The sequence below is a fragment of the Capra hircus genome, chromosome 4 (assembly GCF_001704415.2).
Source record: "Capra hircus breed San Clemente chromosome 4, ASM170441v1, whole genome shotgun sequence".
Classification (NCBI taxonomy): domain Eukaryota; kingdom Metazoa; phylum Chordata; class Mammalia; order Artiodactyla; family Bovidae; genus Capra; species Capra hircus.
Window position 1 is genome coordinate 76,782,783 of NC_030811.1, and position 14,420 is coordinate 76,797,202.

The 14,420-nt window shown below is 34.8% G+C and overlaps 1 protein-coding gene across 2 annotated transcripts in view; it reads left to right on the forward strand.

The window, feature by feature from the left end:
* RSBN1L (round spermatid basic protein 1 like) overlaps positions 1 to 14,076 on the forward strand; it is a 64,905-nt gene extending 50,829 nt beyond the window's left edge. For both annotated transcript variants that reach the window (XM_018047271.1, XM_018047270.1), the window contains 3 exons: positions 4,727 to 4,894; positions 10,086 to 10,194; positions 10,274 to 14,076. In XM_018047271.1, the coding sequence (XP_017902760.1) occupies positions 4,727 to 4,894; positions 10,086 to 10,194; positions 10,274 to 10,915 (919 nt within the window). In that variant the 3' untranslated portion in view covers positions 10,916 to 14,076. The remainder of the gene's footprint in view (positions 1 to 4,726; positions 4,895 to 10,085; positions 10,195 to 10,273) is intronic.

Sequence of the window (14,420 nt, forward strand, 5' to 3'; positions counted from 1 at the left end):
ATGCTATCTAGGTTGGTCATAACTTTCCTTCCAAGGAGTAAGTGTCTTTTAATTTCATGGCTGCAGTCACCATCTGCAGTGATTTTGGAGCCCCCAAAAATAAAGTGTGCCACTGTTTCCACTGTTTCCCTGTCTATTTCCCATGAAGTGATGGGACCAGATGCCATGATCTTCGTTTTCTGCATGTTGAGCTTTAAGCCAACTTTTTCACTCTCCTCTTTCACTTTCGTCAAGGGGCTTTTTAGTTCCTCTTCACTTTCTGCCATAAGGGTGGTGTCATCTGCATATCTGAGGTGATTGATATTTCTCCCGGCAATCTTGATTCTAGCTTGTGCTTCTTCCAGCCCAGCGTTTCTCATGGTGTACTCTGCATATAAGCAGGGTGACAATATACAGCCTTGACATACTTCTTTTCCTATTTGGAACCAGTCTGTTGTTCCATGTCCAGTTCTAACTGTTGCTTCCTGACCTGCATATAGGTTTCTCAGAGGCAGGTCAGGTGGTCAGGTATTCCCATCTCTTTCAGAATTTTCCACAGTTTATTGTGAGCCACAGAGTCAAAGGCTTTGGCATAGTCAGTAAAGCAGAAATAGATGTTTTTCTGGAACTCTCTTGCCTTTTTGATGATCCAGCGGATGCTGGCAATTTGATCTCTGGTTCCTCTGCCTTTTCTAAAACCAGCTTGAACATCTGGGAGTTCACGGTTCATGTATTACTGAAGCCTGGCTTGGAGAATTTTGAGTGTACATTTACTAGCGTGTGAGATGAGTGCAATTGTGCAGTAGTTTGAGCATTCTTTGGCGTTGCCTTTCTTTGGGATTGGAATGAAAACTGACCTTTTCCAGTCCTGTGGCCACTGCTGAGTTTTTCCAAATTTGCTAACATATTGAGTACAGCACTTTCACAGCATCATCTTCCAAGATTTGAAATAGCTCAACTGGAATTCCATCACATCCACTAGCTTTGTTCATAGTGATGCTTTCTAAGGCCCACTTGACTTCATATTCCAGGATGTCTGGCTCTAGGTGAGTGATCATACCATTGTGATTATCTGGGTCGTGAAGCTGTTTTTTGTACAGTTCTTCTCTGTATTCTTGCCACTTCTTAATATCTTCTGCTTCTGTTAGCTCCATACCATTTCTGTCCTTTATTGTGCCCATCTTTGCATGAAATATTCCCTTGGAATCTCTGATTTTCTTGAAGAGATCTTTAGTCTTTCCCATTCTGTTGTTTTCCTCTGTTTCTTTGCATTGATCCCAGAGCAAGGCTTTCTTATCTCTCCTTGCTATTCTTTGGAAGTCTGCATTCAAATGGGTATGTCTTTCCTTTTCTCCTTTGCTTTTCACTTCCCTTATTTTCATAGCTCTTTGTAAGACCTCCCCAGAGAGCCATTTTGCTTTTTTGCATTTCTTTTCCATGGGGATGGTCTTGATACCTGTGTCCTGTACAATGTCACGAACCTCATTCCATAGTTCATCAGGCACCCTTGTCTATCAGATCTAGTCCCTTAAATCTGTTTCTCACTTCCACTGTATAATCATAAGGGATTTGATTCAGGTCATACCTGAATGATCTAGTGGTTTTCCCTACTTTCTTTAATTTAAGTCTGAATTTGGCAATAAGGAGTTCATGATCTGAACCACAGTCAGCTCCCGGTCTTGTTTTTGCTGACTGTATAGAGCTTCTCCATCTTTGGCTGCAAAGAATATAATCAAGCTGATTTCAGTGTTGCCCATCTGATGATGTCCATGTGTAGAGTCTTCTCTTTTGTTGTTGGATGAGGGTGTTCACCGTGACCAGTTGCATTTTCTTGGCAAAACTCTATTAGCCTTTGCACTGCTTCATTCTGTACTCCAAGGCCAAATTTGCCTTTTACTCCAGGTGTTTCTTGACTACTTTTGCATTCCAGTCCCCTATAATGAAAAGGACATTTTTTGGGGTGTTAGTTCTAAAACGCCTTGTAGGTCTTCATAGAACTGTTCAACTTCAGCTTCTTCAGTGTTACTAGTTGGGGTATAGGCTTGGATTACCGTAATATTGAATGGTTTGCCTTGGAAATGAACAGAGATCATTCTGTCATTTTTGAGATTGCATCCAAGTACTGCATTTTGGACTCTTTTGTTGACCATGATGGCTACTCCATTTCTTCTAAGGGATTCCTGCCCACCTTAGTAGATATAATGGTCATCTGAGTTATATTCACTCATTCCAGTCCATTTTAGTTTGCTGATCCTAGAATGTTGACATTCATTCTTGCCATCTCCTGTTTGAGCACTTCCAATTAGCCTTGATTCATGGACCTGACATTGTAGGTTCCTATGCAATATTGCTCTTTACAGCATCGGACCTTGCTTCTATCATCAGTCACATCCCACGGGTATTGTTTTTGCTTTGGCTCCATCCCTTCATTCTTTCTGGAGTTATTTCTCCAATTGTATATTAAAGTAAAAGTAAAGTGAAGTCGCTCAGTCGTGTCTGACTCTTTGCGACCCCATGGACTGTAGCCTACCAGGCTTCTCTGTCCATGGGATTTTCTAGGCAAGAGTATTGGAGTGGGTTGCCATTTCCTTCTCCAGGGGATTTTCCCGACCCAGGGATTGAACCCAGGTCTCCCGCATTGCAGGCAGATGCTTTACCCTCTGAGCCATCAGGGAAGTCATATATAATTGTATATTAAATGTATGATAAAAGAATTATGGGATATTATTTTTACCCATTACATTGGCAGAAAGTATTAATAGAGAAATTATATTACAGAGTGGTAGGTATGTGAGGAAACAGGGTCATATATATTATTGGTCGATGGGTGAGCTTCTGTAATCATTTTTTTTAAATCATTTTTTAAAAGTAATCTAAAATAGCTCATAAAGCTTAACGCGCACACACACTCTCTCTCTCTCTTTGAACTACAATCTGTACTTTTGGGAATCTGTCCCCCAAACTAAAAGCACTAAAGGTAAATATATAAGAATGTTAGTTGCACCATTTACAATAGTGAGATTGAGTATAAAATGATCTCATTGTCCATTATTAGAATGGTTGAATTCATTTTGGTATATTCCTATGAAAGAATAGGGCTTCCCTGGTGGCTCAGCTTGTAAAACATCTGCCTGCAATGAGGGAGACCTGGCTTCGATTCCTGGGTTGGGAAGATTCCCATGGAGAAGGGAACAGCTACCCACTCTGGTATTCTGGCCTGGAGAATTCCATGGACTGTATATAGTCCATGGGGTCGTAAAGAATCGGACACAGCTGAGTCACTTTCACTTATAGAAGAATGCAATAAAATAGTTAATTTCATAGTATGAATTTTGTCTGTTGAGCTGAAAGAATATCCGATGAAAAGAGCTAAATGTAGAGTATATGTTAAGTATGATTCTATTGTTATGAAAAGAAATAAAAAACACGTAGAAAAGTGTAGAAAAATGTACTTTAGGTTAACATTGTTGGGAATGGAGTAGGTGATCCTGGGGGGAGGTAATATCTTTTTTTTTACATATGTAAATATGGTCTCTCTTTATTATTAAAAAAAAAAAATAGGGAAAAACGGTGATAGAGTGGAATGTAGGTTACATGAGAGCATGGACAATGTTGTGCTTGTTACTGATGTCTCTTGCACCTAAACAGAATGCCTGGTGGTTGATAAATAAATTTTTGTTGAATGAAATTTTTACAAGTTCGTTTTTAAGTTGGGAGTAAATGGTAAACTTGGTATGTATCTTAATGATTAACTTAAATTTATCAATCATTTAGAGAATACAAAAGCCTCTCCCCAGAACAATGCAGATGTACAGACTGTTACATGTAATTTAAGGGAGTTCACCAGCCCCTTGAGGAACTCAAGGATTAAAATCCATGGTATATATGGTCATTTCCCATCACGTTATAGTCTTACCAACTAATGAGAACATTGTCCTAGGCACTGTGCCAAATGCTTTTTTTTTGCAAATGCTTTTAATAAGTCTCAATTCATTAGAATGCGGTATAATGAGACCAGACTTGCTTGTTTGTAAACCTGTTAGCTTTTCACAGAAAGCTACATCATCGTCTAGCTTTCTGATATCTGTAAAACATTAATCACAAACAGGAAAAAAGGATATTAAAGCATTGCATATGTGTCTGTGTGTCTCTGTGAATGTTTGTATAAAACTTTTAAGACAAGAGTGTGCAAAGAGCAGTGAAGTAGTAGAGATTGAGGGTGGGAAATAAAAAGGACCAAAAGGAAGAGTGACCCTAGGGGATAGACTAGGATGAGATAAGAAAATAATGGGGGCAATCCTGATTTGTCTGTGTAAGCAAAAGAAAAATCATACAGGGTGATAAATAAGATGATGACTCCCAAAGTGAATTCTTCTCACCCTGTTCCCCTTCTGCAGCAAAATTTGAGAGGGTTTCTGCTGTGAGTGAGGCTAGGTGGTAAGCAGTTTCTGTATACGTATGGATTCTAGAAGGTGAGTGGTGGAGGAGAGGGCCAGTGGGAGATACCTGTCCTCTACAGTGGAGCTAAGGTGTTTTTTTTCCCCTCCTACTTATGGTAAACTATGTGTGTTTTATGGAAGCACTTATTGCCAAGTGTTTTCTTGCTGTTTATATTTTGGTATTTCTCCCATAAGAATATAAACTCCCCCAAGAATAAGGAATGTGTCTTATTCACTGCTGTCTTGTTGACTTAAGTCTACCTCTGTCTCTTTATCTACATATATATATGTAATTTTTTTTTAAACAGAACTACCAATGAAATAAAAAACCTGCAGTACCTACCTCGAACTAGTGAGCCCCGTGAAATGCTCTTTGAAGATAGAACAAGAGCTCATGCAGATCATATAGGACAAGGTTTTGAACGACAGACTACAGCTGCTGTTGGAGTGTTGAAGGCTGTGCACTGCGGAGAGTGGTATATGTTAACTACTGCTATTTAATGGCTTCTAAGCTTTTTCTTGGGAAGTTTTTCAGTTATTCTTCCTAATGTGGGGGAAAAGATTTAATTTTCCTGTATTTGGATATTGTTTCTGTGTAATTGCACTAAAGATTTTCAACTGATAGAATCTAGGTTCTATCTTTTGGATTTGACTGAAATAGTTTGATTTTCTACGTGACTGGAGTTGAAAACAGTTGTCTTACAAACAGTAATGGAAAACCCAAGATTCACTTGGTGCTTACTGTATGCCCATTTACAAATGTTCAGTTAATTTTCTCTGCTTTTTGGCTTGTAGTTTTTACACAAGGAGACTAAGGACTCAGGACTATCAAATAGTATCATAGTCATATAGCTAATAAGTGGTAGAGCTCAGTCTGATTTCAGAACTGACTCCAGCTTCTTGTGTTTTTTCTTTATACTGTTTTAACTTGCTGTCTTTTTAAGGTTTGGTATCTATTAAGTGTTTGTTTACCTAAGTATATTAGTATTTTTCCAGCTTTGCTTGCAAGTTTCACTAAATCTTTTGATAGAAAAAATGGATAATTTTTTTAAGGAAAATGGATAATATACTTAAGGTGGTTGTCTCATACGTTAAGAGAATTTCCATTTACTAAATTGATAAAACCTGTAGAGCAAAGCTATATTTATACTGTAAGGTAACTTTGGTCAGTTAGGTTTTGTTTTCAAATTGGGTATCGTTTGGGTATGAACCTTAAGTTGAAATATGTTATTTTGCTTATTAAAGCAGTTGAATTAAATACTTAGCATATAAGAAAGTTTTCTAAGTAAAAAGAAACTTTTATTCTGAAAATAGAAAATGTCAATATTGTTGCATAGATTTCTAAGATGTTTTGAATAATATGGCCTGTATTTTCTACATGAGGAAATTGTATTTTCAAGAGTTGTGAATACAAAATTGACCCTATGTTCAAAAGAGAAAATTTAAAGTAATGTGTTATAAATTAATACTGAATGGGGAAGCCAGTGTAAACTGACTTTGTTCCTTAACATAAATGAAGGAAGCTTTATCAATTTCAGATATGCAAAGTAGCTAGTACTAAGCTAACCCTATGAGTTCTTTAGGAAAATGATGTTAATAATTTATTAGTTTATGATTCAATAATAATAATAATTTATAATTGTGTTTAAGTTAAATGGTAATATCTGTGGTGATTCCCATACAGTTTCAAAGCTCTTACTATAATCTGGTTTAAAATGCTAATTTTGTCAAAGAGTAAAGGCAGATTTGTCTGTGGAAATCATTATAACAAACCCATTTCAAATTAGTGGGATTTTTCTTGAATGTTTGGTAAAAAGATTTAAGAGTGGCATCAAAATTTATTAGAGTGAAATCTGATTTATAGATAGTACTCAATAAAGTTAGCCACATATTTATATATTTCCTCAGAGATAAATATTCTTGCTTCTTGGCCTTAACTTTATTTAAATCTCTTTCAAGTTTAATTATTGTTTTTGTTTGCTTTTTCTCCACTTTATATGTGATTTGATGTTGGAGGTTGTTTCCTGTCCTTCACAGGTCCATCATAGTTCACTGTATTAAAAAGTTACTGAATTAAAAAGTACTTGAAGCTAGCAATTTCACAGTGAAAAAGACTATTGTCAAAATACAAATATATTAGGGGCCAGATTTAAGAATATTCTTGAGATAGATTTTGGAATGAGATGTTGCTCGTTACGAATTTTCTCACTTTTGTAAAATACAGTTTACTTTATCTACCAGTGCTGCTTTGATCTCTTAGTATTACACTAAAGATGGTAAGAAAATAATTTGGTTGATACTTTTAAGATGGTTTCATGGCTCTGATGCAGACATGGTTTATGATCGCTTTACTGTTGATTCTTGCTGTTAACCTAAGCTATACTAAGGAAATTGGAGCACTGTCTTAGTGTTCTTATCATAGCATTTTGAGTTCTCCTTCTTTTTCTCAAGGAGACATTATTTTATCTTAGAGCCTGGCTTAAAATGAATTTGAGATAAAAGACTTAAATTGATTTAGACTATAAGGAGATCTTTGGAGAAGGAGATGGTAACCCACTCCAGTATTCTTGCCTGGAAAATCCCATGGATGGAGAAGCCTGGTAGGCTACAGTCCATGGGGTTGTGAAGAGTTGGACACGACTTAGCAATTTCACTTTCACTTTCATAAAGAGATCTTAAATTAGATAGACTTGTGAAGTGTTGGTCAATTTTATATCACTTTTTAGTATTAGACAGAATTCACATAGATTTATAAATTTAAGGTTGCCTCTTTGAATTCAGTTTTTTGAAAAATCAACTAATGGAATATAATTTATATTCAATAATACAAAACTTGTTATAAGTATACAGTTAGATGTGTTTTGACTAATATATACAGCCATGTTAACCACTACCAGAACTAAAATATAGACCGTTTTGTTTTTCCCTTGACAGTTAATCTCTCCCCATTCTTACTCTAACTCAAGACATCTATTAACCTATTTTCTGTCTTTATAGGTTAGCATTGCCTAGTCTAGAATCTCATGTAAATAGAATCATATATTGTCTGACTTCTTTCACTCAGCATGATGGTTTTTAGATTTATCTAAAATCTAAAATTTAGTGTTAGGTGGCTTAGCAGTTCATTCCTTCTTGTTGCTGAGTGGTATATCATTGTATGGATATATCAGAATTGACTTATCCATTCACCTGATGATAGACATTTGAATTGTTTCCAGTTTGGGGTTTTTATGAATAAAGCTCTTATGAACATTTCCTTATAAGACTTTGTGTGCACATATAATTTCATTTCAGTAAATACATAGACATGGAATTACAGGGTCTTAGAATAAGGTAAAATAACTGTGTGTAGAGATAATTCTAAGTCTATAAAAGAAGTACTAGAATTTACTAAGTTACAAGACAGTATTAAAAAGTTAGTTGTATATAACCATATTTTAGCAGTAAATACTTTGAAACATTTTGAAAATGAAAAGAAAAAATAATGCCAGCTTATAGTAAAATAAAAATTGTAAAATACTTAATTTTTTAAAATAAGTGACTTACACTAAAAACAACAAAACACCAATGAGAAAAATAAGATTTATAGAAATGTTAGAGATATACCTTGTTTATGGATTGAAAGACTCCATATTATATGTCAGTTCATTCTTTTTCCCCACTTTTCTTTCTTACCTTTTTTAGTGTTTTCATTATACCTCCACTGACTTCCCAGGTGGTACAGTGGTAAAGAATCCACCTGCCAAGGCAGGACACATACATGGGTTCCATCCCTGGGTTGAGAAGATCCCATGGAGTAGGAAATGGCAACCTGCTCCAGTATTCTTGCCTGGAAAATTCCATGGACAGAGGAACCTTGTGGGCTTCAGTCCATGAAGCTGCAAACAGTTGGACACAGCTGAGCATGCACTGTTATACCTCCACTATCTGTTTAGTAGTGGTTGCCCTAAAGTTATCATAGTTTATCTTCCTATATAATGTGTAAGAATTTTCAACAGTGTACTGCCATCTTTCCATGCCCCCATTTATGGCCTCTGTGCTAATTATTATTATACATTTTGCTCTCTATATTCTATAACATCACCCCCCTCCCCCATATGTTGCTTACTTTGGCATTAAGGATATATTTCTGAAAATATTTTAAAATAAGAATAAAATAACTTTCATATTTACTATTACTTGCATTCTACATTCCTTTGAATAGATCTGCATTTTCATTGAAATATCGTTTCCCTTCAGCCTTCATTTTTTACCATTCTTTGTTGTGCAGTCTTCTGGTGACAGATTCTCTCAGTTTTTGTCTGAAAATGATTTTATCTCAGACTTTTTAAAGGATATTTTTTGGGGTGTAGAATTCTAGATTTACCTTTTATTTCAAATACTTTAAAGATAGTCAGCTTTCTTCTGGTTTGCATTGTCTCTGATGTAGCCTGCAATCATTCTTACACTCTTTCCCTGTATATTAATATGATGCATAAGTTTTAGATATTCTCTTTATCACTAGTTTCTTAAATCGGTTATGATTTGCCTCAGTATGATTGGGGGGGTGGTATTTATTTTGCCTGGAATTTTATTCCAGAATCCATTTTGAGCATCTTTTATAAACATGTATGTGTATATTCTTAATTAATTGAAGAGTTTGGGGATTTTATAAGTATAATTAAAGATACTATTAACCTCTGCAAGTAGAATGGTAACAGTTTATTTTATAAGCACTTTGCTAATAAATGTCTCTTAATTTTTTAAAAGAGTTATTTAGGGATTTACTGTATCATTGCAGTTATATAAGTCTAGATTGAAAGAATATATTCCCTTCCTCTCCATATTTACCTCTGACTTCTCTGTGTTGTGTTTTTAATTTCATACTTAATTTGTTGAAGTACTGACCTTAACTATAAACACTTAGGTTTTTGATTTGCATAATTTAACCAAGTCAAGTCAATTTAATTTTTCAAAACATCGTTACATATAGCCATAATAAAATGAGATGAGCCTGCTCCTGGAAATCCCCGCCTCTTTCCAAGAGTCCTCATGACATGTCTTCCTTCTACTCCTTAAAATTTCCTTTGTTCTTCTCCTTTCCTTGATCAGTGAATAGTTTCTGCTCTGCTATTGCCTATATATTATAGAAATAATAAAATGAGTTGTTTTTATCCATATTTAGGTTAAATCTCATAGTGTTATCCTTTGTTTAAATATGTAAAGTGGTATTCTAATTACAATTTATTTCTAAGACAATACTTTGATTTTTGACCATAAACTAGTTTTGCTTTGAATTAGTATATATATATATGTGTGTGTGTGTATATATATATATGGACACACACACACGGCTGCACTGAGTCTTAGTTGCAGCGAGCAGGATCTTTTGGATCATGCGGGATCTTCCTCTCAGCACAGAGGCTCTCTAGCTGTGGGGCGCGGGCTCAGTAGTTGTGGCACATAGGCTCCAGAGTGTGTGGGCTCAGTAGGTGTGGTACCCAGGCTTAATTGCCCCATGGCATGCGGGATCCTGACTGTGAATGGAACTCACGCCTCCTGCCTTGCCAGGTGGATTCTTCTTACGCAGTGGGCCACAACGGAAGTTCCTTTTGCTTTGAATTTAATAAGGACTTAGCTGAGTGAAACATTAATGGCAGACTCTTCATTATCTCTTGTTCTTTTTAGGCCTGATCAACCCCGAATAACCAAAGATGTAATTTGTTTTCATGCTGAAGATTTCTTAGAAGTAGTTCAACGAATGCAGTTAGATTTACATGAACCTCCACTGTCCCAGGTATATTTAAAACTATTATTATCCTCAATTTAATTTTTATTGTAGAAAAGACTTATTGGTATTTTGTGTTTTGTTTTAGTGTGTCCAATGGGTTGATGATGCAAAACTTAATCAACTGAGGAGGGAAGGCATTCGCTATGCCAGGATTCAGCTGTATGATAATGACATTTATTTTATTCCAAGGAATGTTGTTCATCAGTTCAAGACAGTTTCAGCCGTATGCAGTTTAGCATGGCATGTTCGGCTCAAGTTGTATCATTCAGAGGAGGACACTGCTGAGAATACAGTTACTCATGAAACAGGCACATCACCAGATTCCACATCATCAGTTCTTGGACCTCACACTGACAGCACAATTTGTGCTGTAAGCAAAACCTCCTTGGATTCTATTTTTTCAGACAAACTTCATTCTAAATATGAATTACAGCAGATTAAACATGAACCTGTTCCATCTGTAAGAATCAAGGAAGAACCTGTGAATGTTTATATTCCTGAAAAGACTGGAGCACCGAATAATATGGATAGCAAGAATGTTAAAGCAAAATTGGATCATGTTCAATTTACAGAATTTAAGGTTGAAGTAGACTCTAAATTTGAAAATAGCAACAAAGATTTAAAGGAAGAATTGTGTCCTGGAAGTCTCATAAGTCTAGTTGATACAAGGCAACATAGTTCAACACATTCAAATCAAGAGAGAAAAGATGATGACATTTTGTGTTAAATTTGTACATACCATTAAAAATTTTTTTTTCTTAAACTTAATAGTGTAATAAAGATTGGAAAGCAAGCCAAGGACTTGCTCCCAAGTCGGTTACAAAATCTAGTGTAAGTAGCTTTGTAACATTCCTCAGTGCCTGTCCATAACTGTGAAGCAGCAAAGCACTTAGGGCCAGATGCACTGTAAACACTGCAGGTTTAAACAAAAGCAGTCTTTAAAAAAATCATTTGAGTTGGAGTTGTAGGTTTTAGAATAGAGCTGACATTACCATATATATATATATATATATATTTTGTAATATGAGCCAGAATTCTTTTTTGACAAGGCTTTTCCATAGAGTTTATTTATACCAATTTTTTTTTCATTTTAAATGTGTCAGCACTGTAGTGTAAATAGCTTTTAAAAAATCTTTTTAGTGTGATTTATACTGAAATGTGAGACACTTAATAAAGGTTCATAACAATAAATGTTTTCTGTTGGGTCTGCCAAAAAAAAAAAAACCTATTCATTTACATCATTTATTTCATCTGTTATGTTTCTGCTGGTATATCAAGTGCTAATGGAATGCAAGTGTATGTATTCAAATCTAGTTAATATTTAAGTTTCCCACACTGTGCAAGCATTTTTAAAACCAAGATTCAGTTATGAAAGTATATTTATGTGTGTGTGTGTATGTATGGGAATATATATATGTTATCATATTTTGCATAACTTCTTAAATTGCTGAATGAGTATGTGAAACTTCCTATACTCCCTGGAATATATTTTAAAATATTTCAATGTCAAGAAAGCAGTTTAGGTAATAGAACCATGTTATAAGTTGGGAGAAAAAAGGTATTTTAGTGGTATCTAACCTTCTAACTAATGAAGTTATGTGGTCAGATTATATAGCCCTATTAACGTGAATTTTCTTTGTAGTGTGTGGAATAAGAAGTTGAGAAAATTTTCTAATTAATCAGCACCTATACTGTATCTAATAGTAGCTGGGAAAAAAATGTTCAGTTACAGAAAGTTTAATTGCGTGCAGTTAAAATATTTTATTACATATTTCTTGAGGAACAGGAGAAAAAGATGGCAAATATAGCATATTAAAATAAGAGCAGTGACTTAACTGCCATATACAGAAGTATAATTAACAAAATTTGTTACCTGATCTTTCTAAGCATCCCTCTCCCTACCTTACTAAAGTAAACAACTTAGATTTTTTTTTCTTTGTATAGAAGCTCTGGAAAGTAAAACTGGCATAGGAAACAAGATTGCCAGTGCCTCGCCAAAGATGATTAAAACAAATCTCTTCAGTGATGGACTTTAGCACTGTTTCAAATTGCTTTCATTGTAATAAAAGCCAAGCAAATGTCTGTTGTTTGCTTTGATGTCAAGAACTCTGCATTTGCAATTTATTTTCTTCTATTTGAATTTGATATTTTTCTGGGCTCATGCTTGGGTGGATTCCTTTCAGCTGGAGTTCTTTGTGCTGCTGCCTTTTGAGCTTGTGTAGCTATTCCCATTCAGTGGCTTCTACTCTGGCCCATAAACCTGCTTATCTCTATGATTAGGGAGAAGCCACTTAAAGGCATTTCACTAGAAATAATAAACTGTAGCAATGGTGCCATTTCTGACCTCCAATTTAAAAGGGCAGGCAAATATTATACAGAAATATCAATGGTTTGTAAGAAATCAATCTATTTGCAGCATATGAATTTTCATGGAGTAAGGAAAGTATAAATAAATGTAAATAGGGTTTTTGTTTTATAACTTTCTTGTTTCTCACTACCTTTGTCTTTAATTTTAAGCTAAATTTATGTATTTACACCTACTTTGGGGAGAGACAGAAGTTTCTAATAAACCAGTATTGAAAATTGAGAGAGAATGTGATTAAAATGTTTAGGTTTTTCAAGTAAAGGGTGGCATATTTAACAAGGTTTGCTTTAGCTCCAGTTTTCCAGTGTCACACACAGAGATGCATGAGACCATAAAATGTCTTTAGGATATCCCTCCAAAATGTATGAGCCTTAAACTCTTAAAGACATATCTAAAACAGCCAGAGTGGTTACTTTTTAAGTGTAGTTTCCTATTTAACCTATTGTCAAACTTCTCCATATTTTGAAAATTTAATTGTTTTGTCAAATGCATACATCCCCGTAGAGGTGAAACCGGTCAGTGAACCCAGATTTTCAAGATTCAGCCTTGTTATGCTGAGTCATGCTTATCTTCCTGTCTTACAGATTATAATTTTAAAATTCTCTCCAGACGCAAACTGAGAGCTTATTGGCTCCATTTGCTACATACAAATAATTCTTATTTCAAACTTTAATATTGGTATTAAAGTTTTCCTAGCTAGTCCACTCCAGTTCTTTATCGGAACAAAACTTTTCTGCTATTATTTCCAATTTCTTGGACCAGAACAATAAAGCACATAAGATAGTTTCTATATGAACTTACACTATATGGAATAAATGTTATTACGTAAATTATTAAATTGCTATACAGACCTTTACAAAAAAAAAGCAAAACTAAGGTACCTCAGTGGTGTCTGCTACAGAGATTTTTTTTTTCTTTTTAATTATTTTTGGTCATATCCTTTTTGGTAAGTAATATATATTCCATACTCAGGTTAGCTATTAAAAGAATTAAGCATTTGTGATACTTGGTTGAAAACTTTTACTAAAGCCATATTTATTATCTTCTTTGTCGCTACAGCTATTGACCTTAAAGGTTAAGTTAATCTAGCACAGCACTGTGTGTGTGTGTGGTTGTGTGTGCGCGCGTGCGTGCCTGTGTTATAAAGTTATTGGAAATAGTTTTGTTTCCACATATATTCATTTTTGTATCCATTCTGTAACTGTGGGAAGGGGTGGTCATGAAGGTAGGAAATATTTTATTTCTTGGGTTAAGTATTCAAGGTTATTTCATTGGTGTTCCTGAATGTAAACAGGTTTTTCCTGAATATTTATGGCAGGTAAGATCATCTTTGTAAATAATAGATTAGCACTCTTCCGGTATATTTGGATTATTTTTGGGGGTAACTTCATTGTCATGTAAAGCAAATATCAGTTTATTCTGCATTTAGCAAAGGTGCAGGATTTATTTTTGAAGTTGGAGAGGAATCTTCCTTGTCTTCCACCTTTCAATAAATCCAAAATTGATAATTGTAATATTTTAAATTTGTTTTGTAATTATTCTTATATTTGACATTTTATTTTCATCTTACCATATTTGAAAGTTCTTATTTATCTTCAACAGAAACCATAAGATCTTGAAAGTGATTCCAATCTGAAAACTGTTTTTTCTCTTTAAAAACTATGAAAAATTGACTTCTGTCAACAGAGAAAAGAATAGTAAAGCTCACTTTAAAAAAGGTTGCTAAACTAGGAAGGTATGGGTGCTGGAGTGTAATGGTAAATTGCCTCTCTTCCCTGTAGATATGACTTTTTATCTTAAGGCGGAAAGGACAGAAGTGCCATTGTTTTCAAAATACTTCTAGCCTGGTAAAGTGTTACTTGATGGG